Source organism: Phoca vitulina, unplaced genomic scaffold, assembly GCF_004348235.1.
Source record: "Phoca vitulina isolate PV1807 unplaced genomic scaffold, GSC_HSeal_1.0 scaffold4, whole genome shotgun sequence".
NCBI classification, from domain to species: domain Eukaryota; kingdom Metazoa; phylum Chordata; class Mammalia; order Carnivora; family Phocidae; genus Phoca; species Phoca vitulina.
Window position 1 is genome coordinate 57,920,076 of NW_022589707.1, and position 25,980 is coordinate 57,946,055.

The 25,980-nt window shown below is 38.4% G+C and overlaps 1 protein-coding gene across 14 annotated transcripts in view; it reads left to right on the forward strand.

Annotated features, from left to right (window-relative positions):
* The window catches only part of ICA1 (islet cell autoantigen 1), a 142,041-nt gene that overhangs the window by 9,324 nt on the left and 106,737 nt on the right, over positions 1-25,980 (forward strand). For 3 of the 14 annotated variants that reach the window (XM_032402050.1, XM_032402059.1, XM_032402047.1), the window contains exons 2-6: positions 2,565-2,655; positions 10,491-10,530; positions 14,243-14,408; positions 17,643-17,715; positions 23,617-23,740. In XM_032402050.1, coding sequence (XP_032257941.1) covers positions 10,514-10,530; positions 14,243-14,408; positions 17,643-17,715; positions 23,617-23,740 — 380 coding nt within the window. In that variant the 5' untranslated portion in view covers positions 2,565-2,655; positions 10,491-10,513. Of the gene's footprint in view, positions 1-2,564; positions 2,656-2,725; positions 2,753-10,428; positions 10,531-14,242; positions 14,409-17,642; positions 17,716-23,616; positions 23,741-25,980 lie in introns of those variants that run through there. The other 11 variants (XM_032402061.1, XM_032402056.1, XM_032402053.1 and 8 more) reach the window with 9 other exon arrangements.

The window sequence follows — 25,980 nt, forward strand, 5'->3', positions numbered from 1 at the left end:
ATACAGTGATATATCAAAATATGAATATATACAAATATGTCGATAGAGAATACATATGTTTTTTGTAAATTAAAATATAAATATAAAATGTAGATTTATCAATGAGATGTTTTACTTTTGGGGGGTTATACTAAGTCTTCAAAATCCAGTGTACACTAAAAGCATATCTAAATTCAGACTGGCCATATTTCAAGTGCTCAATAGCCAAAAATGGCTAGTGACTATTGTATTTGGGCAACATGATGTTAGATGATAAAGTTAACTTATTTCAGATTTTTCTCCCATAAAATTTTAAAATTGGTAAGAGCTTTCCAATTATAAAATGCTGTTTTGAAATATAATTTAAGGAAAATATTTATTCATATCATTTAATAATGTTCTGTGCTGGCATTTGAAGGGTACGTAGTATTTCTTTGCAGAAGTTGATTAGGACCTTTGTCTGAATAGGGTGTTCCTTCTTCACCTTTTGAAGTAAGCTTTTAGAGAAAAAGCCACCATAAGTACTAGAGATTATATAAACCAACCTAAATAAAATTAAAGGTGAATATAATTTATAAGCAAGGTTTTTTTTTTTTTAATCTTTTCTTTAACAAAAACAGCCTATTTATTCTTTTTCTGTTCCCAGTATTTTAATCCATTTTATGTTATTTGCTCTTGTGGATTTCTTTGAGGTTTTTTGTTTTCAAATGCCAGCCTCTTTGTTATTGCTGCTATGATTTTTGTTGTAGCACAAAATTCACCATCAATTGTCCTTTGCAAGCAGGGCTTTAAGAGAAAGAACAACAAGACCTAGCCCATGCCCCTTCTGAGCCATTTGAATTTTTTGTTCTTTATTTTGTTTTTAGTTTGTTTTTGTGGGGATGTAATTTTTTTTTGAAATATTTTACTTATTTATTTGACAGAGAGAGAGAGAGTACAAGCAGGGGGAGCAGCAGTGGGAGAGGAAGAAGCAGTCTCCCCACTGAGCAGGGAGCCCGATGCGGGGCTCGATCCCAGGACGCTGGGATCATGACCTGAGCTGAAGGCAGGCGCTTAACCAACTGAGCCACCCAGGCACCCCTGGGGACGTAATATTTTTAACTAATAATAATGGTGAGGATGATAACCTTTTAGAGAGTATCTTGACTTTTTTTTCCCATTTCTTAGAATATGAAATGCTGTGTTGGACATGTTCCTTTGAGAAACATCTCTTGAGATGGAGAGGCTGAGGGGAGCACCAGGTTGCTAACTGGAGATTAGTGTTTTAATCCCAGCTTTCCTTATTGAGAACTTGATCTTTAACCTGCTCTTGGACAAGTTGTCTCCATTTTTAAACTCTAGTTTCCTCATCTTTAAAAAGAAGATGTGTTCGTTATCTCAAAGCTTTCTCTTAGATATAAATGTCTCTAAAATTAATTAAAAGAAGCTTTATAGTTTTTGTGACTGAGGGCATCCTAGATGTCAGCTAGCCTGATCTGCGGTTTCACAGGCAAGCAAAGTGAGACCTGAGAGATGAAACGACGTGGAGGAGGCACAAGTTTGTAGCATGATCATGGGTTTACTGGCTTTTATTTTATATTGGGAGATAAGTTATGTTGACATTGAAAATATTTAGTGTAAGAATGTGATTTTAGTAGGTTTAGGGAAGCATTAAGCTTGATTAATGCCTATAGGTAGTACCTGAGCTGTGCTGAAATGTGAATGAAATGATCATATAAAAATATCCTAAGACTCCAATTCATTAACAGAAAATGCAAATTTTAACAATGATTTGCACATGTAGGGTTTAAACAAAAACTCATCTTTTAATAGCCTTGAATAAGGTTAGAATTGTTTTCCTTTTATAAGATTTGCTGACTCACAAAATTGAGGGATGTGATTGTGTTTTACTTGTTAATTTATGAAATGTCAAAAATAATTTGCAGGAAAAAAAAGTCACTTGCAGGAGATACAAAATTCTGCTAGAAATAGAATCCATATAAAGTTACATGGAATGCTCAAGTAATCATAACTTTATCAAAATCTGAATAGAAAAGCTATGTGATATCTGAGTGATAGGAAAAACACCCATAAAAGCTAGCCAAAATTTCATTACTTCTTAAATATTTTTTTATTAAGTAAACTACACCCAATGTGGGACTCAGACTCACAACCCTGAGATCAAGAGTTGCGTGCTCTACCGACTGAGCCAGCCAGGTGCCCCAAAATGATATTACTTTAATTGATATTTAGCTTTTGAAAGGATGGAAGACTACTTCAACTTCCCACCGTCTGTAGGAATTTGTCAACTATGTAATTCGAAGAATCAGTTTTAAAAATATATGTATAGTTAATTACGTATGGAGGAATTGTTTTTCTCCATTTCTACTAAAACTCTTTTGACATTTATACTTAAAACACACTTCCTTCTCTTCGTGGGAAGTTATAAAAATCATTATTAACATAAGAGAGTGACCAAAGATAAACCTCTGGGAAAAAAGATGAAAAATAAATGAAAAATAACTTGGAGCAAAAGAAATGTACAAACATTAAGTTATTTTTGTACCTAGAACCTCTGACGGATTTGTATTTCTTCTGTTCATTAGGCAAGCCATCAGGAGCCTGCATTGACGCCCTGGCTCTGAAGCTACTTGGCTTTGTTCTCTCAGACCCGTTAGTCACCTCCCTGGATCACAGGTCCCCGTGTTATTTAACTTATTTTTTATTTCTTTAATAATCTATTTGTTTTAATTTTTATTGAAGTGTAATTGATGTATAGTGTTACTATTTTCAGGTGGGTAACAGAGTGATTTGACAGTTCTATATGTTATGCAAGAAAGGGGCTTTATTCAATTGTTTCTCAACTCCTTCTAGGCTCTAAATTATATGACTTACCTTAGTTCTAAGACTGCACCAGAGAAATAAACCCAAGGACAAAACAAGATATTGAACACCGGTAATATTTCTAGATAAAGTCAATCTCTGAAAAACGGGAAGATGGAACTAACTGGCAGAAAATTATGTACTTCAGATTGTATAGTTGGAAGCTAAATTCGAGAGACATGCCGCAGGCTTCCAGCACTTGTTATGGATGGTCAAAGATGAACTCTCTAGCAAAGACAGGGCATAGAAGGTGCTCAGTAAATATGAAACAAACAGCATTGAGTGTCTACCCTCCAGTGGCTACAGAATATATCTAAATGCTGAAAGGGAAAGCAGGTGGCCTCAGAGATTGGTCCATATGTCTATTCAGTCACAGCTCCTCTTTCTTTAAGTTCTAGGAATGCACAACTGCTTATTGGTTGGTGGCATGCACACCCCATGCAGTTCTGCTGTGCAAGAATGTGTTCATTGCTTTCTCTCTGTCTGGAATAATTACCAGCAGCCACCCACATGGTCCCCCTCCACTGCCCCCACTCTTACCCTTCACCTGGCCAACCTCTGCTGATGCTTAGAAACTCTGCCCAGAGGCCACGTAGGAAGCCGGCTTGGGGTCTTCCCCTCTCTTTTCCTCGAGCCCTGGGCACCTTCCTCATGGTACTCATTCCACATCACAGGCAAACCTGCCACTCCCTGACTTTGGAGTCTCCTTTTCAGTTATACACAAATAGCCTCCAAAGTCTGTAGCATGTAGTGATATGTTTTTGCTGAAGTTTAATTTTAAATAATTATTCTTTACATCATCAAAAGTAAGAAACCATCATTCACAAGACCTTTTTACCATTTTATGTTCTGTGAAGAAAGAAAAGGGACTGCCAGACAGTTAACAAGGGTATCAATTGCAGGACACATCCCAGCTTCAGGAATGTTGGGGTGTGAACAGGTGTGCACTTGTTCAGTGATGGGTGGTGCCATGAAGCTGGTGTTTGGGAATGAGTGATTTTACTCTGGGATGATTCAAATGTACGATTCAAATGTACCACTTTGTACCCACATCACTTGAAAAGTGTGTTTCTTATGGGGAAAAAATGGCCCACTTCCCAAAGAAAGCTAAATGCTGGTTTGCACAGCAGTGCCGAAGAGCTCTAAGATAGTGACAATTTTTAGTTGGAAAATGGGAATTTTGAGTAAGTTAGAAAAATGACAAATTTGGCAGTGGCTCAGATCTGCAATTCAAGAGAATCCACCGTATGTTCAGTGCAGATACAGGGAAAAGGGATTCTGGACTCAGTCTCAGCTAGTACTCCATCTAATAGAAAAGCTGCTCACCGGTGGAAGAGAAAATCTGCTAAGTTGGAAAGGTAATTAATTTGAGACCTAAAACTGCACAAGATACACAACAGACTTGGAAAATGTGATTCAAGAGAAAGTTTATTGAAATATTTTTGTGGATTGAGAGTACTGATACAGTAAAACGTAACTGTCTTACCTTTACTCTGAGTAAGGGTTGGCTCAAGAATTTTAAATTCTTTGCATAATTCAAATGTAATTGAAGGTGCCATTAGCTAACTCCATAAGCTCATAGAAAAGTGTTCTGGGCCAGAACAAATGTTCAGTGCAGCTGAAGCCAGCCTATGTGGAATGAAAATACTTCCCCGTGTTGTATTTCCAAGGAGGAGAATCTAGTATCAGGGTTTAAGGCATCTGAGGACAGACCAACTCCTCTTCTTTGCAGCAATGCATAAAACTTTGTTTAAACCAGGCTTGCTTTAGCACTCTAGGAACCTTGGAGTATTTACAAAAAAACTTTGGCTTGTATATTAACCATCCAGTGTGTTCCAAATGGCTTTTTCAATGGTTATAGGAAATAAAAAAACGAGTTGTAGTCTGTCCACATGGGTGAATAAAATTGAAGATACACCACAGCAAGCTGTAAGAAAAGCAAAGAAGAAAAATAAGCATAATTATTTCACAGAACCCCAGTACAAACGCTGAACAAAGTACCCCTCATGCCTATTCCCTCAGCTCTCCCCACAAGGCAGAATGGCCTATCCGCCACATGGGTGTGGCTGAGAACAGCTGTGCTCCTACTGCCTGGCCTTGGTGCCTGAGGTCGGTGTACTGCGTCCCGTTCAGGGTGCAGCCTGGCAAAGCCTAGGAAGATTAAGTTGGTAGTACCTCTTTCCCCTTTAGCACTTGTCTTAGATACAGAGGCCACTCCTTACTAACCCTTCCCCTCACCCTCAGGATTGTTACCTCAAAATTAGGAATCGTGTGTGTGTGTGTGTGTGTGTGTGTGTGTGTGTGTGTGTGTATGTGTGTTTAATAAGTTCTGTGCCCAATGTGGGACTTGGACTCATGACCCCAAGATCAAGAGGTAACATGCTACACTCAGTGAGCCAGCCAGACACTCTAGAACTTGCTTTCTATTGATCTGTTAACTAACTTGGGACACTACTTCTTTGAGAAGGTCTTAATTCTTTTTGGCTAATCTGCTTTGTCTCCCTTGGAGAGACAATTTAGTGAAACAGAGACATTCATGTGGTCAAGTCATGCTGAATTGAACAGTTTTGGTGCCTTTTTTTTTTTTTTTCTTTTTCCTTTCATGGCACTCATGTCATGGCAAGTCCATAAGCAGCTTGGTGCTTGTTCTTCTTTGCTTATCTCCCAAAGTATTGTGGCCACAAAACAGAACTTTAGGAAGTCTTCTCTGTGCTATTAAAATGCTCAAGACATGATAGCATTCATTTTGGGCTTCTTTCATAAGTGTCTTGTGGCAGAAATGGAGATAAAGCCTCCTTTGCAGAATCATGAATTGAAGTATTAGCTAATTATAGACTTTATTGTATTTTATAGGGGAAATGACTTTTCTAACAGCAGATTTTACAAATGTGGGGATTCACAAAGATCTTTTTATATGTCCCTTGCAAATATCAACAGTCTCTTGGATCCGAAAATTATGTTTATATGTCTGTCTTCCCTGCTTAATCTGCATTGTCCATTACTGTAGCCACTAACCACACATGGCCATTAAGCACTTAATGTGGCTAGTCTCAATTGAGATGTACTGTAAGCATAAAATACACACCAGATTTTAGACTTAGTGCAAAAATATGAATGGAAAATAAATCAGTAACTTTTTTATTACATGTTGAAATAATATCTTAGATATATTGGGTTAAATAAAATATATTATTTTAAAATTTTTTTACTATTTCTTTTTACTTTTTTAGCATTGCTATTTAGTCATTTAAAATTACATATGTAGCTTATAGTGTATTTCTGTTGGACAGAGCTGATTTAGACTATAAGTTACTTGGGGCTAGACAGTGCCTGGTGCATATTAACTAGATGCTCAGTGCATGCTCAGTGCAACCAAACTGATGCACTGAAATGAGTGAATAGATGAGACTTATAATGTTTTTTTTTAAAGTAGTGATTTTGACACTGTGAATTTAGAAAGTGGTAGAGCAAGAGAAGATGAATTTTGGGAAGAAATCTTAAAATGTTTGTCAGTTGTCCCTGGTGTATGGAGCTGGAGATGTGAGTCCTAGTCAGGAGATGCCTTCTCCTGTAGTCCTAACTGCAGCTGCCTTCTCACGAAATATTCAGCTATGCCCTGTAGAGTTGACCTGATTTTGCCACCAGTGATTCCTTTACTATAGTTCCATATTATAACCCAGCAGTTTGTTTAAGATCCATTTCCAGAAAGGATTTTTCCTAGATGCCATATAACTGTGGTATTCTAACTTAATGTGCTTCAGAAGCATTTGCAAAGCCTATTACAAATGCAGATTACCAGACACCCATGCTCAGAGATTTTCGATCATTAGGTAAAGGAATGGGGCCCAGGAATCTGCCTGTTGACACCCCAGAAGATTCCAGTGTAAGTGACCTCTGAACAATATCTTGAGGAACATTGGCATCATAATCTAGAAATAGCTTAGAAGTCCAGGTAGAAAGGGTAGTTTGCTCAGTGATTTTTATTATCTATTATTACATTACGAAGAACTTAAATTGTTAAATACTTTAATAATAAAAAATTAATCAAAAAGTTGCAGCAAAGGAAACAATAGTGAAAAAGCAAACTACTGAATGGGAGAAAGTATCTGCATACCATAGATAAAGGGTTAATATCCAGAATATATAAAGGATTCCTACCTACAATGCAATAACAAGAAAAATTGCCCAATTGAAAAATAGGCAAAGGACTTGAATAGACATTTCTCCAAAGAAGATATGGATAGTAAGCATGTGAAAAGATGTTCAACATCACTAGTGATCAGGGAAATGGAAATGAAAACCACAATGAGATATCACTTCATATCCATTAGGGTGGCTGCTATCAAAAAAAAAAAAAAAAAAAAAGAAGAAGAAGAAGAAGAAGAAGGAATAAAAGGAAAGTAACAAGTGTTGGGGAGAATGCGGAAAAAAATGAAACCCTTGGAACACTGTTGGTAGGATTTTAAAATGGTGCAGTCACTCTGGAAAAAAGTATGGAGGTTCCTCAAAAAATCAAAAATAGAACTACCCTATGATCTAGCAATCCTACTTCTGGTATATACATAATAAAAGCCCTGGATCTCAAAAGATATTTGTACACCCATGTTCATTGCAACATTATTCATAGCCAGGATGTGGAAGCAAGCTAAATGTCCATCAGTGGATGGATGGATAAAGAAAATATGGTTTATATATAAAATGGAATATTATTCCACCTTTAAAAAGAAGGAAAACCTGTCATAGGTTACAGAACTTTGACAATATCATGCTTAGTAAAATAAACCAATCACAATAAAGACAAATACTGTATAATTCCACTTATATGAAATATCTAAGATAGTCGAACTCATAGGAAGAATGATGGTTGCCAGTGGTTTGGGGATGGAGGAAATGAGTCGTTCGATGGATACAGAGTTTCAGCAATGCAAGATGAAAAACTTCTGGAGATCTGTTATCTCCAGATAACAGATACCTCCCCTCACCCTCAGGATTGTTACATCAAAATTAGGAATCGTGTGTGTGTGTGTGTGTGTGTGTGTGTGTGTGTTTAATAAGTTCTGTGCCCAATGTGGGACTTGGACTCATGACCCCAAGATCAAGAGGTAACATGCTAACTTAAATTGTTAAATACTTTAATAATAAAAAATTTTAAGTAAGCATGTCCTTTACCTATTTTTCAATTGGGCAGGTTTTTTTTGTTATTGCATGGTAGGTAGGAATCCTTTATATATTCTGGATATTAACCCTTTATCTATGGTATGCAGATACTTTCTCCCATTCAGTAGTTTGCTTTTTCACTATTGTTTCCTTTGCTGCAACTTTTTGATACACATGCGTGTATAGTTAACAATACTGTACTGTACACTTAAAAAATGGTTTTTACCACAATTAAAAATTATTCAAAAAGTATCAACTATCCTAATAGGTTGTGGTGAAATTGGACTCAAGGAAAGAGTATAATTTGTTTCCTTGAACAGTATCTTTTCATGAGAAATTTTTTCGGAAGCTTTGAGCTAAATCAAGTAAACGTGTACTTGCAGGGAAGCTGTGTGGGTGTTGAGAGGACTAGAAGTTGGTGGCCTCTATGATTTACTGAGAAGAGGACAGGGTTTACTCATCATGAATGTCATTCCCAAAGCAGCTTGTCCACAAGCTTGGAAGCCCTCCAGGAGGCAGAGAGATGCTGATGACTGGATGTGGTCATTTCAGAGGCAATCCGGACACTCCCGAGAAAATGTCGTCCTTCCTGGGGCGCCTGGGTGGCTCAGTTGGTTAAGCGGCTGCCTTCGGCTCAGGTCATGATCCTGGAGTCCCTGGATCGAGTCCCGCATCGGGCTCCCTGCTCCGCAGGGAGTCTGCTTCTGCCTCTGACCCTCCCCCCTCTCATGTGTTCTCTCTCATTCTCTCTCTCTCAAATAAATAAATAAAATCTTTAAAAAAAAAAAAAAAAAAAAAAGAAAATGTCGTCCTTCCTCCCTCCTGTCCCCACACCTGAGACCTGGAATTTTAGGACTTTCATTTAGTTCCCTTAAAACAATTTTAAAAAGCTTTTTAACATTTTAAAAATGGTAAAAATAAACCCTTAAGAAATTTTTAGTCATTTTAGGGGTACTGATTGCCAGGACCCTTTCTTGTGTAGAGGAAGAACAACTGGATTGGTTTTGTGGAGTACCCAGAAACATTCACTCTGGCAGCCAGCTTTCTGTGTCTGAGGCCATTCCTTTAAGTAGCAAGCTCTCCAGTCTTTCCAGAAACTGGTAGGCAAGTATGTTTGGGTTGGTTTGCTCTACCCGTGAGGTTGGCTGGCTTTCCTGAGAGGGCAAAGGGAGTGAAAGACAATGGCCTAAAGTTACTCCCATATTTACCGATGAGGTGAAAATACAATGCTAGGCTGGTAAAAACTGAAATAATCACATTTTCCTCCTTTTAGCCCTTCCTAGTATCTCGTTTTAGCCTTTTGTCTTGTGTGTGTGTGTGTGTGTGTGTGTTTTGTTTTCAGTGTGCTGGCTCATTAGCTCATGTTTTAGAAATATTGATTGTGAAATATTTATTTTGTTTTCTTTTCTGGCTAACTAAGGACTTTATTTCAAACAAAAGTTAAAAATAAAAAAATTGAGAGCTATTTTCCTGGGTGTGGGGAAGAGATCAGGGCAAGGAGTTTACCTGTGGCTAGGCCAATACCCTCATACTAAACGGGTTGTGGTAATTCCCCAGTGTCCCTCCTGGTCACTGATGGGGAACCTCAGCTAGTGCAGCTCTCTGTGCCAGATCCCACCTACTAAGGGCAGCTTGAGCTAAGGGGCAGTCCCTGGGAGGGGACCCAGGCAGCAGCATGGCCAAAGGCCAACCACAGGATCAAGTCTTAATCACTGAGAACCCACTTTTCTCCCCTTCTTGGGACCCAGAACAGATTAAGAAGCACCAGCAAGTCTGTACCCCGCCCACCACTGCCAACTCTACAATTAACAATGATCCTTTGTATTTCTTGCCTTCCATTTCCCTTGGGTGGATGGTGGTTTGGGTGGGGTTTCCTGGTTTGGGGTTTCTTGTGCTAATCTCTATATTGTTTCAATTTTAGGATATATGCTGCCAAAGTGAGCACGTTTATAAAATATTTCAAATCTATAAAGAGGCAGACAGATGCAGTCTACTCACCACCAAGCTTAACAAAGAGAACATTATGAGTACAGTTGAAGCCCCTGTGTGAATATCCCCCAGCCCCCTTCTGCAGTAGTAACTGCTATCTGGAATTTAGTGTTTATCATTCCTAGGCAATTTTTATACCTTTATGATATGATAGGTGTATGTTTCAGCAATATATAGCATTGTTTTACATTTTGTGGTCTCATATTTTATGTAGTCTTCTGCAACCTGCTTTTCTCAATCTGCCTGTTTGCTTCTTACACTTCATTTGGAATATTTCTTCCAGTGTTACATTATTCTCAACACCAGTGTACAGTGTTACTGTGTAATAGTGTTTGGCTCCTAAAATACAATTAGAAATGGCTCAGATTGAAAAATTTTATATGTGTCAAATTAACATATAATATAGTGTGTTAACTGTTAAACATATTTGTTTTATTTCAGGTTATAATATAACTTATCCTCTCATGCTTTTTCCCTGCCCCTTCTCCCCAAATCATCAACAGTAGAAAAAGAAGAAGAAGAAAACATGTCAGGACACAAATGGTAAGTAATGTGTTGTCTTTTCTAAAGTGGGAGAGGCTAATGAAAGAGGAAAGTACATAGTATATGCTCAATAAATGTCTGTTGAATAGAAAAATCAAGAGTCACATTAGCAGTAAATAATCTGTTAGCCCCTATCCAATATGGGGTATAGTTAAGTTCAACATCCCTTCTGAGTGAAATATGGAAACCAAATAATCAAACATATTATAAGTCCTTATGTAATATATATTCTCTAAGAAACTAATTTATATACAGCTTTTCTCCTGAAAATCTAATGGCTTTTCTTAGCACCAGTTTTTCAAATGTAATAAGCCAATATATATATATATATTTTTTAGCGCTATTTTATTTACAACTTATTAGTGTTATCAGGGAACTTGCTCTACAGCAGCTATAAAATAATGAGTGAACGCAAACTCAGACTCATTAATTTATAGCTGTGACTTTAACCTTCATAAACACTCAGGAGGCAATCATGGTCGGAAGATGCTGCTGCTGAATAAAATGTGGTAATCATGGCAATGTTCAGCACTGTCATTTACATGCCTGTAGCACATCTCAGCAGCATGTTAAACTTCTTATAAATTCCGGGTCTGCCTCACACAGTGTTTCTGAACCCTTTTGAACCCATGACCCACCAGGCAAGCAGATCTTTGTCATGTTTCATCTCTAATTCGTAGCATGAAAAAATGTGATGTATATTTTCATGTTTCAAATGTACAATTAATTATAATAAGGAATATACTTGCTAATCCCTCCTCTCTCAGTAAAGAAGTAATCAGACCCAAGACCTCTGTAATATCAAATGTCAACCTTTAAGAGAATTTTTGCATGTCTTAAAATGTAATGAATTTTAAAAGGTAATTAATAAATGGCTGAGGGATTTAGTTTCCCTGAGTATCCCCATTTGACAGCCGTCTAACTAAGAGTTGTCAGACTCTTCTCGTAATTATTCCATCTTGCCTCATTAAGACAAAGGGGTGACTCCATCCTGTGACCCTCATAATGGCTGTCACACCCTGGCAGCAGGCCACGGAAGTAGGTGCTCACCCATCTAAGAGAGCCGGGAGAGCCCCGAGAAGTGGGCCCTTCCCCAAAGTCTGTCTCTCACTCTGCCACTTCATTGCTTGCTGCTGAAATGCAGGGGCTGTAGAGAACATGGAAATGAGCACTGGACGGGGGTTAAGTGGCCTGGATTTTAATTCTGTGTGACTTTGGGCAGAATTCTTAAGCTTTTGAAACCTAAGATACCTCATTTGTTAAATGACAAAGGTGAGGGGTATTCACCAGATCTCTGAAGTCCCTTTGTTTTTTGTTTTTGGGTTTTTTTTTCCAAAATGGAATTTTTTTTCTGTTCATCCATGACCTTTCACCAAAAATAAGTAAATAAATTAAAAATACAATACAAAGAAGTCCACCCTATTCCCCATTTCTAAAAATTCTATTTCCTTGAAATAACCAGTTTTGGAGGGTATATCCTTCCAGTCTTTTTATATACATATTATGTAGAGAGACTCTATCTTTTACATAAAAGTTATGTTTTTTCCACTTATTTTCCCTCAGTGAGCTCATAGTAAAACTTTTTTTTAATTAAAGTATAGCAGACACACAATGTTACATTAGTTTCAGGTGTACAGCATAGTGATTTGACAAGTCTATACACATTAAAAAAAAACTTTTAAATAATGCAGAAACTATGAAAGTCCCCCAAATCCTACTTCTCTAATGATAGCCTTTGTAAAGAAGTTATTTGAAACCCCTTCTGACTTTTTAAGAATAAATGTCTGGGGGGGCGCCTGGGTGGCTCAGTCGTTAAGCATCTGCCTTCGGCTCAGGTCGTGATCCCGGGGTCCTGGGATCGAGCCCCGCATCAGGCTCCCTGCTCAGTGGGGAGCCTGCTTCTCCCTCTCCCACTCCCCCTGCTTGTGTTCCCTCTCTCGCTGTGTCTGTCAAATAAATAAATAAAATCTTAAAAAAAAAAAAAAGGAATAAATGTCTGGTTTGAAAGTTGTAAATGTTATCTGGAAGGAGAGTATAAATCATCAAGTTTCAAGGAACAGGTATTTTTAAATAGTGGTATAAAGCAACTTGTGGTTTAGGACTCAGGTCTGGCACATTTTGAGTGGTGATAGCGTGGAGTGAAAGAAGGCACATGTCTGCAGAGAGGAGAAACCAGGGGTCCTGTGTGGACATATGAAACAGGAACTCCTAAGGGCACCTGGGTGGCTCAGTGGGTTAAGTGTCTGCCTTCGGCTCAGGTCATGATCTCAGGGTCCGGGGATCAAGTCCCACATCGGGCTCCCTGCTCAGCGGGGAGTCTGCTTCTCCCTCTCCCTCTGTTCCTCCCTCCCTCCCGCTTTTGTGCTCGCTCGCTCTCTCAAATAAAACCTTAAAAAAAAAAAAAAAAAAAACAGGGACTCTAGACCAGAGGAGGGCGTAGACAACATGGGGAGGGGTGGAGCACTAATGGCAACATTTCTGTCAATATCTGAGGTGTTGTGGTCTTTTACAGAAATTCTATTTCATTCTCAATTTTTTTCTAATTTCTTCCTTACATACTTTTTTTTAAAAAAGATTTTATTTATTTATTTGAGAGAAAGAAAGCATGCACAGGGGCAGAGGCAGAGGGAGAGAGAGAGGGAGAAGCAGACTCCCCGATGAGCAGGGAGCCGGATGCAGGACTCGATCCCAGGACCCTGGGATCATGACCTGAGCTGAAGGCAGACGCTTAACGACTGAGCCACCCAGGCACCCCAAGAATTTAAGGTTTTAATATCAGAAATCATTAACAGATTTTTCAAAAAAACAGTTTGTTAAATTTCATTTGACTGTGGTTAAGACTATTTAACATGAGATTTGCATTTTAACAAATTTTTAAGTGTATTCTACGGTATTATTAATTATAGGTGCAGTGTCGTACAGCAGATCTCTAGAATTTACTCACTGTGCATCATTGAGACCTTACACCCCTTCATTAAGAGTTTCCCATTTCCCTCTCACCCCATCCAGCCTCTGGTAACCACTCTTCTACTCTCTGATTCTGAGTTTGACTGTTTTAGGTACCTCTAGGACAGATTTTAAACGTGCTGTTTTTCACCGCCTTATCTCTACTTTTCTGCTGTCACTTCAGTGTTGGCCGTAACACTGGAGTGGAGAGAACGTAGGTGTCCAGCTCTTTCGCTGACTCACTGGGCTGCTTGAGCCAGACGCCCTGCCTGCTTAGGCCTCACTTTCTCTACTTGGAAAAGGATTATGTCCAACATGCTGAGAGCTAAACTCTTCAAGGTTTAGTTTCTTGATTTCCTGCAAAAGCTTCTTGATTTCCTCACTAACTTTTAAGGTTTCAGAGTATATTAGGGTTGGTTAATTTTTTTGGTGTAATAATCACACAAGAAAGTATGTTTATGGCGGCGCCTAGGTGGCTCAGTCGTTAAGCGTCTGCCTTCAGCTCAGATCATGATCCTAGAGTCCTGGCATCGAGCCCCACACCTTGCTCCCTGCTCAGGGGGGAATCTGTTTCTCCCTCTGCTGCTTGCCCCTGCTCATACTCTCTCTCTCTCTCAGTCAAATGAATAAATAAATCTTTAAAAAAAAAAAAAAAGAAAGTATGTTTATGAATGTTGTGTAATGTTTAGATAAATTTGTTAACACTAAAATAGCTTCATTTTTATGAAAGTCATGAATAAAATACTTCTTTAAATGTGTTTTTTAGCAGTTATCCCTGGGACTTACAGGATCGATATACTCAAGATAAGTCAGTAGTAAATAAGATGCAGCAGAAGTATTGGGAAACGAAGCAGGCCTTTATTAAAGCCACAGGGAAGAAGGAAGATGAGCATGTTGTTGCCTCTGATGCGGACCTGGATGCCAAGCTGGAGGTGAGCTGTTCTTATTCTCAGTCCCAGCACAGCCCCCTCACTAGGGTCACAGTCCTAGAGTGTACAGACTTGGACAAGCTTAGTTGTGCTTTATATTTGAAAACATGCTGCAAACAACTAGTTCATGAGGAAAAAAATCTAAGATGAGGTAAATTCAATCCGAGCATGTTTTTTAAAAACCTACGAATTCTCGTGTAACTACCAGCATGCCTCAGTTAATTTGTTTTTCAAGCACCTTAATGCATTGCATGTGGTAAACTCAATAAATGTTTGTTGTTTGTTGAAAAAAATTAATGCAACCAAAGAGCCACTGCACGTGATCTCAACACTAGGGTCAGGCTAATGCTTACATTTTAAAAAAAGAGGAAAGGACAACAACACAAGATCCTGGAAATTAGAGTCTCATAAACTTGGTATTGAACCCTGAAAAATTCTAGAATGAATTAACTGAGCAGATATTTAGTTAGACCAGTTAATAATAGAGTAAGCTGAATTCCTATCTGGTTGATTCCCAAATACTAACATAACTGGTAGAAGGCCCACTAATCCCCTGTCTTGCAGGACATTCTGCCAGTATTTTAGATTAAAATTTAAAAAGCATACTCATCATTTCCATGAGAAATACTATGTTACATGACCTGATAAGAATTCAAAATGATCTCTAAATTTAACATATCAGATAAAGTTAATGAGCTTGAACACATGATTACAGTAAAAAGCTCAGGGTTTCAAAAAAACTTTCTGAGAAGGGTGCCCAGGATGGTAGAAACCGTGGTTATACTGGAACAGAGAGGTTTAAGGGAGCTATATTAGCTGTTGATTGCATAGAAAGGCCTGTCATTTGGATGAAGGATAATTCATCCTGTGCATCTGGAGGGAGAACCAGACCCAGGGCTCCTATTCATAGTATGTACATCTCATGTGTTTATGTGTTTGTCTGCCCTCCCTCCACTGAGAGATCCATATCAGCCTTATTCACCATAATACCATCAGCAGACACACAGTACCCATTCAGTAAATAGTAACTGAATCAGTGTACATGTTAATGCAATTAATGTTCATTCCCAACCCTTTCCCCTGCCAATGGAATTGTTCAAATTGAAGCTGGGTTTCATAGAGATGTTCTAATGGAGATGGCTACAGGGAGAAACGTGGCACCAGGAGGCATCAGTTCTGATTTTAGTGTTCTTTATACAATTGAAATGATTATACGTCGCATATGCTTTTCATGTTTCGTACCTTTATTTTTTTTCTTTTTAACAATGTAGCAAATACAGGCATTATTCAGAAAGGAATTTAACACGTAATTATTACTTCATTACACACAATACAGTAATTTTATATTTATGCTTAGGCTCTTGCAGCATTTTTACTGAACTAACTGTACTTTAATCAAAATAGCCGCTGTCCTAGGCACATAATATCTAAAGTAATTAGCTGTGACTGGTAACGTTACATGGATGAGGTTTCTGTTGCAGAAATGTTTAAACTCGTGTTGATGCTTATGGAGAGCATGGATTTCATCCATAAAACATGTAAATGACGTGCAAAGCATTTTGATGTGTTCTTACCCTAAGTTATCCACAAAAGGCTAGCTTATGAAACAAGAGCTTTTGTTTTGCTAGCACAGGGCAAGTTTCTGTGCCAAGTTATAATGACGGTCAGATTCTACTATAATCTGTTGGGAAGTTAATATAGAAACGTTGCACTAAGTTTAACTATGTGTCAAAATTGGTTGTTAATAAAATCGTTTTCTCAAATACAGCTCTTAAGTACAAGAACAGACAAAGCTAACCTGTGATGACAGGCAGGTCTTTTAGGAGGGGCCATAGCAGAGTCGCCGGTCAGTGGTTTCTTAGTTCGGGTGTGGTTGCAAGAGTGTATGCAGTTACAGATCTGTAGAACAGAACATTCCAGAGGTGTGCATTTTGTTGCCTTTCATTTACACCTCAGTTTTTTAAAAATGAACAGTGACAACAGAACAGCTCCTGAACATACTTTTTGAACTCCCTTGATCCTATATTCAGGAATTGCTATGTGTTGGTGGTTTGTGACCCATAATCCTGATGTCAAGCATTTGTTAAGGAAGAAATTCAGACTGCTGATTTTCTGTTTCTGTTCTGTTTTTTTTCTTTCTCTTTTCTAAACAGGTAGAAAATACAGAGTAATGAAATGAGATTTAGCAAAATTTATATTCTTCATGACCAAATTTTATTGTATTAAGCATTTCTGGGAATGGTTTTTAATATTTCAAGTATATATGCATACATCTATTTTTATTAGATAATTGGTCATATTTATTATGAAACAGATCATGTGTTTTAACTCAGATAGTGAAGTGCTTCATCACCATGGCCAATAAGCTAAGTGAGAGAGAGAGGGAAAGCCCTACTCTGCCTCATTAGGTGGCTCTTCAGAGGCAGAATGTTTGCCAGGTTTTCTAACTGCTACCAGCTGTGGTCTCTGGGCTGGTGGACAGAAGGTGGAGAAAGTGTGAAGTGTCTGATCTTCTCTTGAGCTTGTCTGGGTTTTTGAAGCAAAGTTAAAATCTAGTTCGATTCTTCTCAGTATAGCCCACCTTCTTTTCCCGTACTTTCTTCTGTTACGGCCTTGGCATTACATTAGGTTTCTTCTCTGTATATCTTATGAAATCAATGGGAAAATAAGGAGTGATAAGGGCTGCTAGCTAAACTCCATTTTACCAGATGTCTTCTAAATGGAACATTCAACTGACTGATTTTTGTTTGCTCTTTATAGAATTGTTTAAGCATGCCATAAAATGGATTACAATCACAAAATAAGCGAATGTCGTGTTTTAAATATGATTCTTAATTGAGGGATCTTACATTTAAAAAAAAGACAGCAAATGGTAAAAGAAATAAATTATGAATGAATATTGGGTCTCTGGTTTACCAAATCTTCTAATTGGGCCCTTCATTTAGGATTTCTGTTTTTCAGTTCTTATTTCAATAATCTGGAGGAAATCAGTGTTCTGCAGATCTTAATTTAGATCACAGAAATGATGAATTCCAGTAAATATAGATAAATAGGAGCATACTTAAAGACCTTGGTCACAGTTCCTGCGCTGAACACCACATAACACCAAGCTTGTGATACTTAGGCTTGTGATCTTGTTGTTAGTGGGCAAATAAAACACGGTGGTTATGTTCCGATAATAATTTTTTATTTCACTATCTGTTATAATTTAACATTTTGTTTGTATTTTTATTATAGCTGTTTCATTCAATTCAGAGAACCTGTTTGGACTTGTCTAAAGCAATCGTACTCTATCAAAAGAGAATATGTTGTAAGTATGCCCTAAGTGTGAATATTGATCAGATAAACAGTAAGAAATAGGATATTTTGCTTTAATATATCATTTCATATGTTTAGAAAGTAAGTCAAGGAAATTACTATTTAGGAGTGTCTGTCTTTGCTCTCTCTTTTTTAAAGATTTTATTTATTTATTTGACAGAGAGAGGGAACACAAGCAGGGGAAGTGGGAAGGGGAGAAGCAGGCTTCCCACTGAGCAGGGAGTCCGATGGGGCGCTCAATCCCAGGACCCTGGGATCATGACCTGAGCCGAAGGCAGAGGCTTAATGACTGAGCCACCCAGGCGCCCCTGTCTTTGTTCTTTAATTGGTGGGGAGGAGGGTCTCTAATAATTTTATCAGAAATCCTTTACATAGGTTGTTTATCATTCAGTGCAAGTAACTGTAACAAGAACTTTATATTGGGCCTCCTGTGGGTAAGTACAGGCCATTTATTTTCCTATTATAAAAAAGTTTTCTCAGTTTTATGTGTGGGTTTTCTAAAATTTTGGGTTGTTTTTATTTGATTGCCTTGGCTCTCATATCCAGTTTTGTTCCTCTTAAAATGGAGAGAAATCACAAACAGGTAATTTATTAACTGTATTTTGTTGACAGCACTTCTTCATGAGCATTTTTTAAGTTGGATATTGGGTTATTGGGGAACAAGATTCTGCCTAAAAGTTATTACCAACAGTTATCTCTAAAATGCTAAATATCAAGTTGTGTGTTAGTATGTTTTAAAATTTCCTTTTGTAGGTGATTTAATAGTATAATTTCTGTATTTCTGAGCAGGAATATAGGAAATTTTTTTGTTTCTGACTGCTGCTACACCTCTTTCCAATAATCACAAAGTAACAATTTGTAATTTTCCTTCATTAGTCTTTGTTAAGACTATTGTGGGGAAGTACAAAGTGCTAGGACTTAGAGGCAGAATTTCATAAATTTTCTGTTACTGTTTACTAAGTGTTTGAGATAAGACTTCTCCAGGGCTATAACTCCATAGTCTTGAGTTCTGAGGAAGTCAAGACACATGACACATACCCCCACCATTTCTCTGTCCCACATCTAGTTAGTCTTAAATGGTAGTCCATTTTGTCTCCTGAATAGGTTTCAGAGTCTTCCTCTCTCCCTCTCTACTGTCACTACCTTAGTTCATGCCACCACCATCACTCTCTTACTTGATTTGCTATATCAGCTTCCTAAATGATCTCCCTGTACCCTGCCCCCCCCCCCCAGCCCACTGTCGACACCACAAAGAGCTCCCAGTGATCTAAGCTAGGACAATTTGAAAAACAAAATAAATAACAATAGTATCGGATTATAACCCATGAAGTAAAGTAAATATCCATTAAGTCAGTGTGGAAATAGACAAACAGGGAAGAAGAAACTCTTTCTTATAAAATAACTCTGGTTAATAAATATAGAAAGAATGAGGGAACCATAAAATCTCCATTAGGCAAATACCACAGTAAGAATTGTAGCAGGCAAGGTTTACTGGAAGATGGCACAATCAGTGAACGAAAGTTTGAGGAGAAACTGGGTATTTGCATAGCATCATGTATTTCCCTCCAAGATTTTAAATAATTACGAAAGGAGGAAATCATAATTTTACCATGGAGTAACTCAGTAGACACCACCTGAATTAAGTGATCGAGATTGACATCACTAGTGATAATGTGTGTTGGTATCATGTGGTCCTGATATCATCACTTAAGAAGGCCACTTCACCTCTGTGGTTTCCCTCCCCAAAATCTGTCACCCCAGTCTAATTGTGAGAAATAAGACAAACCCAAATTGAGGGACATTCTGCACAATACCTAACCAGTACTCTTAAAGGGCACAAAGGTCATGAAATACAGGACAGGCTGAGAAACTGTCACAGATCGAAGGAGACTAAGGAATCCTGACAACTTAACGTCAAATCCTGCATTCGATCTTAGAAGAAAAGGGACATTAATGAGAAAACTGATAAAATTCAAATAAGGTTATGGTTTAGTTAAGTGTACTATACCAATGTTAATTTCCTAGTTTTGATAACTGTACCATGGTTATGTAAGATGCTAATATTAGGGGAAGCTGAAGAAGGGTATACAAGAACTGTATTCTATTTACAGTTTTTCTATAAGCTTAAAATTATTGCAAAATAAAAAGGTTTAAAAAAGTACATTGGATCATGTTGCTTCTCTGCTGTAAAGTTTCAAATAGAACCTAAGGTGAGATCCAGACTTCCATACCATAGTCTATAAATTCCTACATGATCTGGCCCAGCTTGCATCTCCAGCCACTTTTGCCCTTACCCACCATGTCACCTGAGGCCTTTTGCGCTCACTGTTTCCTCTGTCTGGAATGTCACTGGCCTAATCATCTCAATAGTGACCCCTTCTTGACATTTAGAGCCCAGCTTAATGGTCACCTGCTCAGAGAGGCTTTTCCTGACCACCCAGCCCAACGCATCTTCTCTCACTCCCCTTCTTTTATTGCTCTATCTGGTATTTTTCTTTTTGTGTTTTGTGTTTGTGATGACAGATTTTTTATTTTCTGTCTTCTGTTACACAAACAAAAGCTCCATAAAAACAGGGAACTTGTGTGTCTTGTCCATCTTTATATTTCCAGTGGTAAGAACAGTGCCTAGTACATATTAGATCATCCATAAATCTGTGCTGAGTGAATTAATGCTGCCAAGCTAATTGGTTTTATAGTTCTTTAGTTCCCTTTTTAGGATACATCTGAAAATCTAATCAGCAATTAAAAATGAATAGGGTTTTTTTTGGTGTGTCTGAATTCTTTTTTTTTTTTAATTTTTTATTGTTATGTTAATCCCCATACATTACATCATTGGTTTTAGATAGTGTTCCATGATTCATTGTTTATGCCTAACACCCAGTGCTCCATGCAGAACATGCCCTCTTTAATACCCATCACCAGGCTAACCCATCCTCCCCCCCTTCCCTCTAGAACCCTCAGTTTGTTTTTCAGAGTCCATCGTCTCTCATGGTTTGTCTACCCCTCTGATTTCCCCCCTTCATTCTTCCCCTCCTGCTATCTTCTTCTTTTTTTTTTTTCTTAACATATATTGCATTATTCAGGAAATGACAGATGTTGGCGGGGATGCGGAGAAAGGGGAACCCTCCTACACTGTTGGTGGGAATGCAAGCTGGTGCAGCCACTCTGGAAAACAGTATGGAGGTTCCTCAAAAAGTTGAAAATAGAGCTACCATACAATCCAGCAATTGCACTACTGGGTATTTACCCCAAAGATACAAAAGTAGGTGTGTCTGAATTCTTAAGTCCCAGTTAAGTTAGACCTTTTAAGTGGAAACTGGCAAGTCATCTGATACCTGTGTTGCACCTGAATTTTAAACTTCTATAAATTAATTTCAGTATTTGAATTTTAAAGTTAAAATTAAGGAATGAACATCCCTTCTCGGAAAATGACAGTCATCACTTAGTAACCCAAGCTGGAGTCTGATGAGGCTGAGATGTTTTCCACCTCTCTCTGAGTAACACTGCCAATTAATTAGAGTCCAGCTCTTAAAAGGAAACCTGTTTCCCACCCCAAGTTTAATACTCAAGTGCATAAAATAACAAAAATAATTTTTCAAATGCCTCAACTTACTTAGGCTTATTTAGGAAAGAGTACATTTCACCAACTATATAATCATTTAGGTACAATGAATTGGTTTCTTCGTAGCCTTAAGCTAAATATGTTCATTTCTATGTGACTTGAGACTTCAAGGTAAAAAAGGTGACAGTAGTCTCATGCTATTATGAACAAAAATGTGAAATTGCTCTCCATAGGGACATATTCATTGTGGAATTGAGTGAGTCCTATATCAGTAAGTAGAAAGAAGTTACAGAAGGTATTAAAAACAACAAAACTTATAATTATAGTTTTTTTTAAATCTACATAGAATCATGGCATAAATATCAAATAAGCATTTAAAATGAAATAAAGTGGGATAGGAGGTGGTGGGGGGAAATAGTGTATGAGGATAATGAGGCAAAAATTATAGTTAATTTAATTTTACAAGCACTTAACAGTGCCCTGAATGCCCAGCTTGGGGAATCCATAGTTGGATGAGGTCCCTGTCCTGAGAAAGTTAGAGTCTCATGGGATAGACAGACACATACCCAACCATGAACACCCTAATATCAGATGCCGAGAGGGCGCTGCTATCCAGAGAAATGGGGATCAACTAATTCACAGCCTTTGAGCTTTGAGTAGTGAACTTGATTCTTGAGGGACAGAGAGAAAGGAGAGTAGTCATTTATTTCTCAGGAAGAATGGATTCCAAAAAATTCATCCTCTGCAATGTTTAGTGTGAGCTACAGTCACAAATTAATAAGGAAGCAGTAGCAAGTATAACCTTCACCTTTGGATTTGTGGTTCCTGGCTTATGCTCTCATTGGAGAGGTTATGTCAGGAATGGGATGCATTCTGAAGGAATTGTGGATTGTTTATGAAAAGGGACAAGAATCCTAGTAGCATTTAAAAAGCATTTTTAGAGACACATGATGTGTAAATGCATAAATACAGAAATGTGAAATAAGAATAGTGTTCAGAGTAAGTCCATAGAAATGCTGTATTTAGAAAAGAAAACATTTAGGAAACTCAGTGTCACTCTTTGCTCAGCTGTTGGTAAATGTGGATTGGGGACCAGTGGCTGTGTAAGAGCCCACTGTTCCATTGTTTGAAGACACACAGTTTTATAAATCAGCCCCAAGTGTAGAGAAAGAGAGTGTTTTGCTATTGAAAATATTGATGCTATGATTATCTTTCCATATGCAGCTTTGTGCCCATTTCACTAATTCCTTGGAATGTACTCCTAACAGTAGAAGTGCACTGTTAAAAGATACATAGAATTCTGTAACATTTCATGTTTACTGCCAAATGAATCTGCAGAAAGCATGTACCAGTCACTAGCTCACCAACAGGGCCATCTCAGGTTGTCTTTAGAAATAAAGCCAAGTTTAGGCATGACCAATTCACGGTTCCAGCTCTGCATTTTTTTTTAATTTTTTTTGAAAATTTATTTATTTGACAGACAGCGAGAGAGAGAACACAAGCAGGGGGAGTAGGAGAGGGAGAAGCAGGCTTCCCGCTGAGTAGGGAGCCCGACGTGGGGCTTGATCCCAGGACCTGAGATCATGACCTGAGCTGAAGGCAGACGCTTAATGGACTGAGCCACCGCCCCCAGCTCTGCATTTAAAAAACCCATGAAGGCATAGGGTACCTGGGAGGCTCAGTCACTTAAGCTTCCAACTCTTGATCTCAGCTCAGGTCTTGATCTCAGGGTCATGAGTTCAAGCCCTATGTTGGGCTCCATGCTGGATGTGATGCCTACCTAAAAAATAAACCCATGAAGACATTAAACTGATTACCCCCCACCCTCAATCCCCACTCCCACTTCCAACCAAAAACCCACATCATGAATAAGGTATTAGAATTGCTTTATTATCAAGTAGAATGTAACTCAGAAAGCAGAGATCAAAAAGTCAGCGAGAGAGAATAAGCAGAGGAAACTGGCTCTGTATTATAGGCAGCCACAAAAGATTCCCACAGTCATAATCGACAAACCCAACTTTTTTATTTCAGCTTGAAACAGCACATTATCGGCTCGCTTTTCAGTGCAGAGGTCATTTTCTGGTTCTGATTACAGGGCACCAAACACACTGACAGATGTACTCAAGTGAATTTGATCTCTCCTTTTGTAAATGGAGGGACAGCATGAAAGTTAAATGGTGGGAGGGGGGGAGCTTACCTTGTAGCTTGCCACGTGGATTTAATTTCATCCCGTCTTTGCCTCTAAAAGAGCGAGGACCGTGTGGTGTCTCTCTCCGCTCTGTAATAAAAATGCTTATTGTTCACGGCTCCTTTTGGTCTTTTCTTCATCAGTCTTGTCTCAAGAAGAAAACGAACTGGGAAAATTTCTCCGATCCCAAGGCTTCCAAGATAAAACCAGAGCAGGAAAGATGATGCAAGCAACAGGAAAGGCTCTCTGCTTTTCTTCCCAGCAAAGGTGTGTGGCCTTCACTGGGGCTCCATTTGGGGGGTCGGCAAAGAATCTGGGATCCACCCAGCCGTGGAGGGGACTCTCCTGTTGTTCTCTAGAAGGCTCCTGCCTGAGTGAGGAGCTACTCTGTTCTCAGTTACTAGTCTGTTCTTAACTCTCTGATTAAGATAACATGTATGATTTATTTTCCTCCCAGTAATTTTTAAGTTTTTTCTTTTTTTCATATTTCTCCTGGTCTATAGGGAGCATGTTATGTACCAATCACTGTGAGTGCTGCCTAGGCTTATGTTTGACCTTTAGCATTGCTAATAGCATTCAGTCTGGTCCCCTACCAGCAACTGATTAAAGCAGTAGCCTAATGAGACCAGGTGGAAGGGTTCCTTCTCTGCTCTCTGTGGGCCAATTAACTTTGGAGAGGTGGTGTTCACGATGCCCTGAACTATTCTGCTCAGACCCTGGACAAGCAACATCAGCAGCATCCCCTAGAAGCCTTTTAGAAATGCAGAATCTAGGCCCCATCCCACAACTGCTGAATCCAAATCTGCATCTTAATGAGATCCCTGGTTGATTTTGATGAACATTTAGAAGTTTGAGAAGCTCTGGTAGAGAGGAAATTGTGGCAGATGAGTGACATTTTTTTTTAACACTCTCATGACTCATTTTTATGGTTGGTGTAGAATAAGCAAGAGCCCCTGCATATAGTTGCATTTTGTGCCTGAGAAAAGTAACACTCCTTCTCTACTCCTCCCCCCCACAATAACAAACTAGCCCAAAAATGTCACTCACTAATATAGGCAAGATTATACCTAAATAAGGCGTTGTAGGTAGTTTCCAAAAATGTTCAGGCTACAAAAATTTCACTTAAATTGTTCAACATTTTCTTCTCCTAATTTCTCCTTCTTTCCTTCCCTGTGGACCAAGAGCAGACGTCAGTCTGTTACACAGGTGTTCCTATGAAATCCTGAGAAAGCTGGAGTAGCAGAAAGAGACCAACTGTGTCAGTTTCCCAGGGTCCCACTCCTGGGTGTGTTGGTTCTGCCTAATAACATTTGGACCCCAACTTTGTGGACAGTGCCAACTTTCACAGTTGAACAATACCATTTCCAATAGTTCTGTATCCATTTCCCAAGAAAAGTGTTGCTTATGATTTTTAATTGTACCTTTTAGGGGTGCCTGGGTGACTCAGTCATTAGACATCTGCCTTCAACTCAGGTCATGATCCCAGGGTCCTAGGATCCAGCCCTGCACTGGGCTCCCTGGTCCATGGGAAGCCTGCTTCTCCCTCTCCCACTCCTCCTGCTTGTGTTCCCTCTCTCGGTGTGTCTCGGTCAAATAGGGAAATACAATCTTAAAAAAAAAAAAAAATTGTACCTTTTAATCTAATCGTTTTTCCTTGTAAAAAATACGCATTGTTTCAGAGAAAATTAAAATGCAGACAAATCAAAACAAAATTAAAAAGCAATTAAAATTTTACTAATAGAGATGACCCACTTTTAACCCCTTGATGAATATTTTCTATGCATATGTACTTACCCCACCCTTACCAAGATAATTGGTTCTCAGTCTTTCAAAGAGTAAATTCTCATATGTTAAACATATAATTATCACTAATTTCAGTGGGAAAAATTCTTATACATACCAGTATGCCAAAACTTACATCCGTTTATGGGAAACAAAGCCAAATCCGAAAACAATCACTACAAGAGTTACCATTACTGATCTCATAATTATTTTATAATATGACTCTCTAGCTACACCGTTTCAGAGTTGGGTACCAAATTATCTCCCAGAGCACACATAGGGTACCTTGAGTTTATATAACCTAACCTTTGGTTACAAGCAAAAACAGAAATCGACAAAAACAATGCAAATGATACTTCAAAGCATCACTATAAACTAGCAAAGTGCACTATATCCATAAGTTAATGCAGCTTGGACAACTTTAAAATTTGGAAGGTGACCTGCTGCAAGATGGCTCTGGTTTCATACCACTCAGCTGCTGACCAAGCACATGACATCCCAGCCAGTCCTCCTAAACATAAAGACAGTACAGGATGACCTAAAACTCTCACGAAGTTAAATTTTCAGATCTTGAATGGATGTAATTTGGGATATGCCAGAATATGTTTTTAATATAAACAGCATCATTCCATACAGTTTTTGTATAGTAGTGCTTACTGATCATTTAGCAAATTGATTTTTTGATCAAGTAACCGTAACACATTTTGCTTCTATGTATACATTTT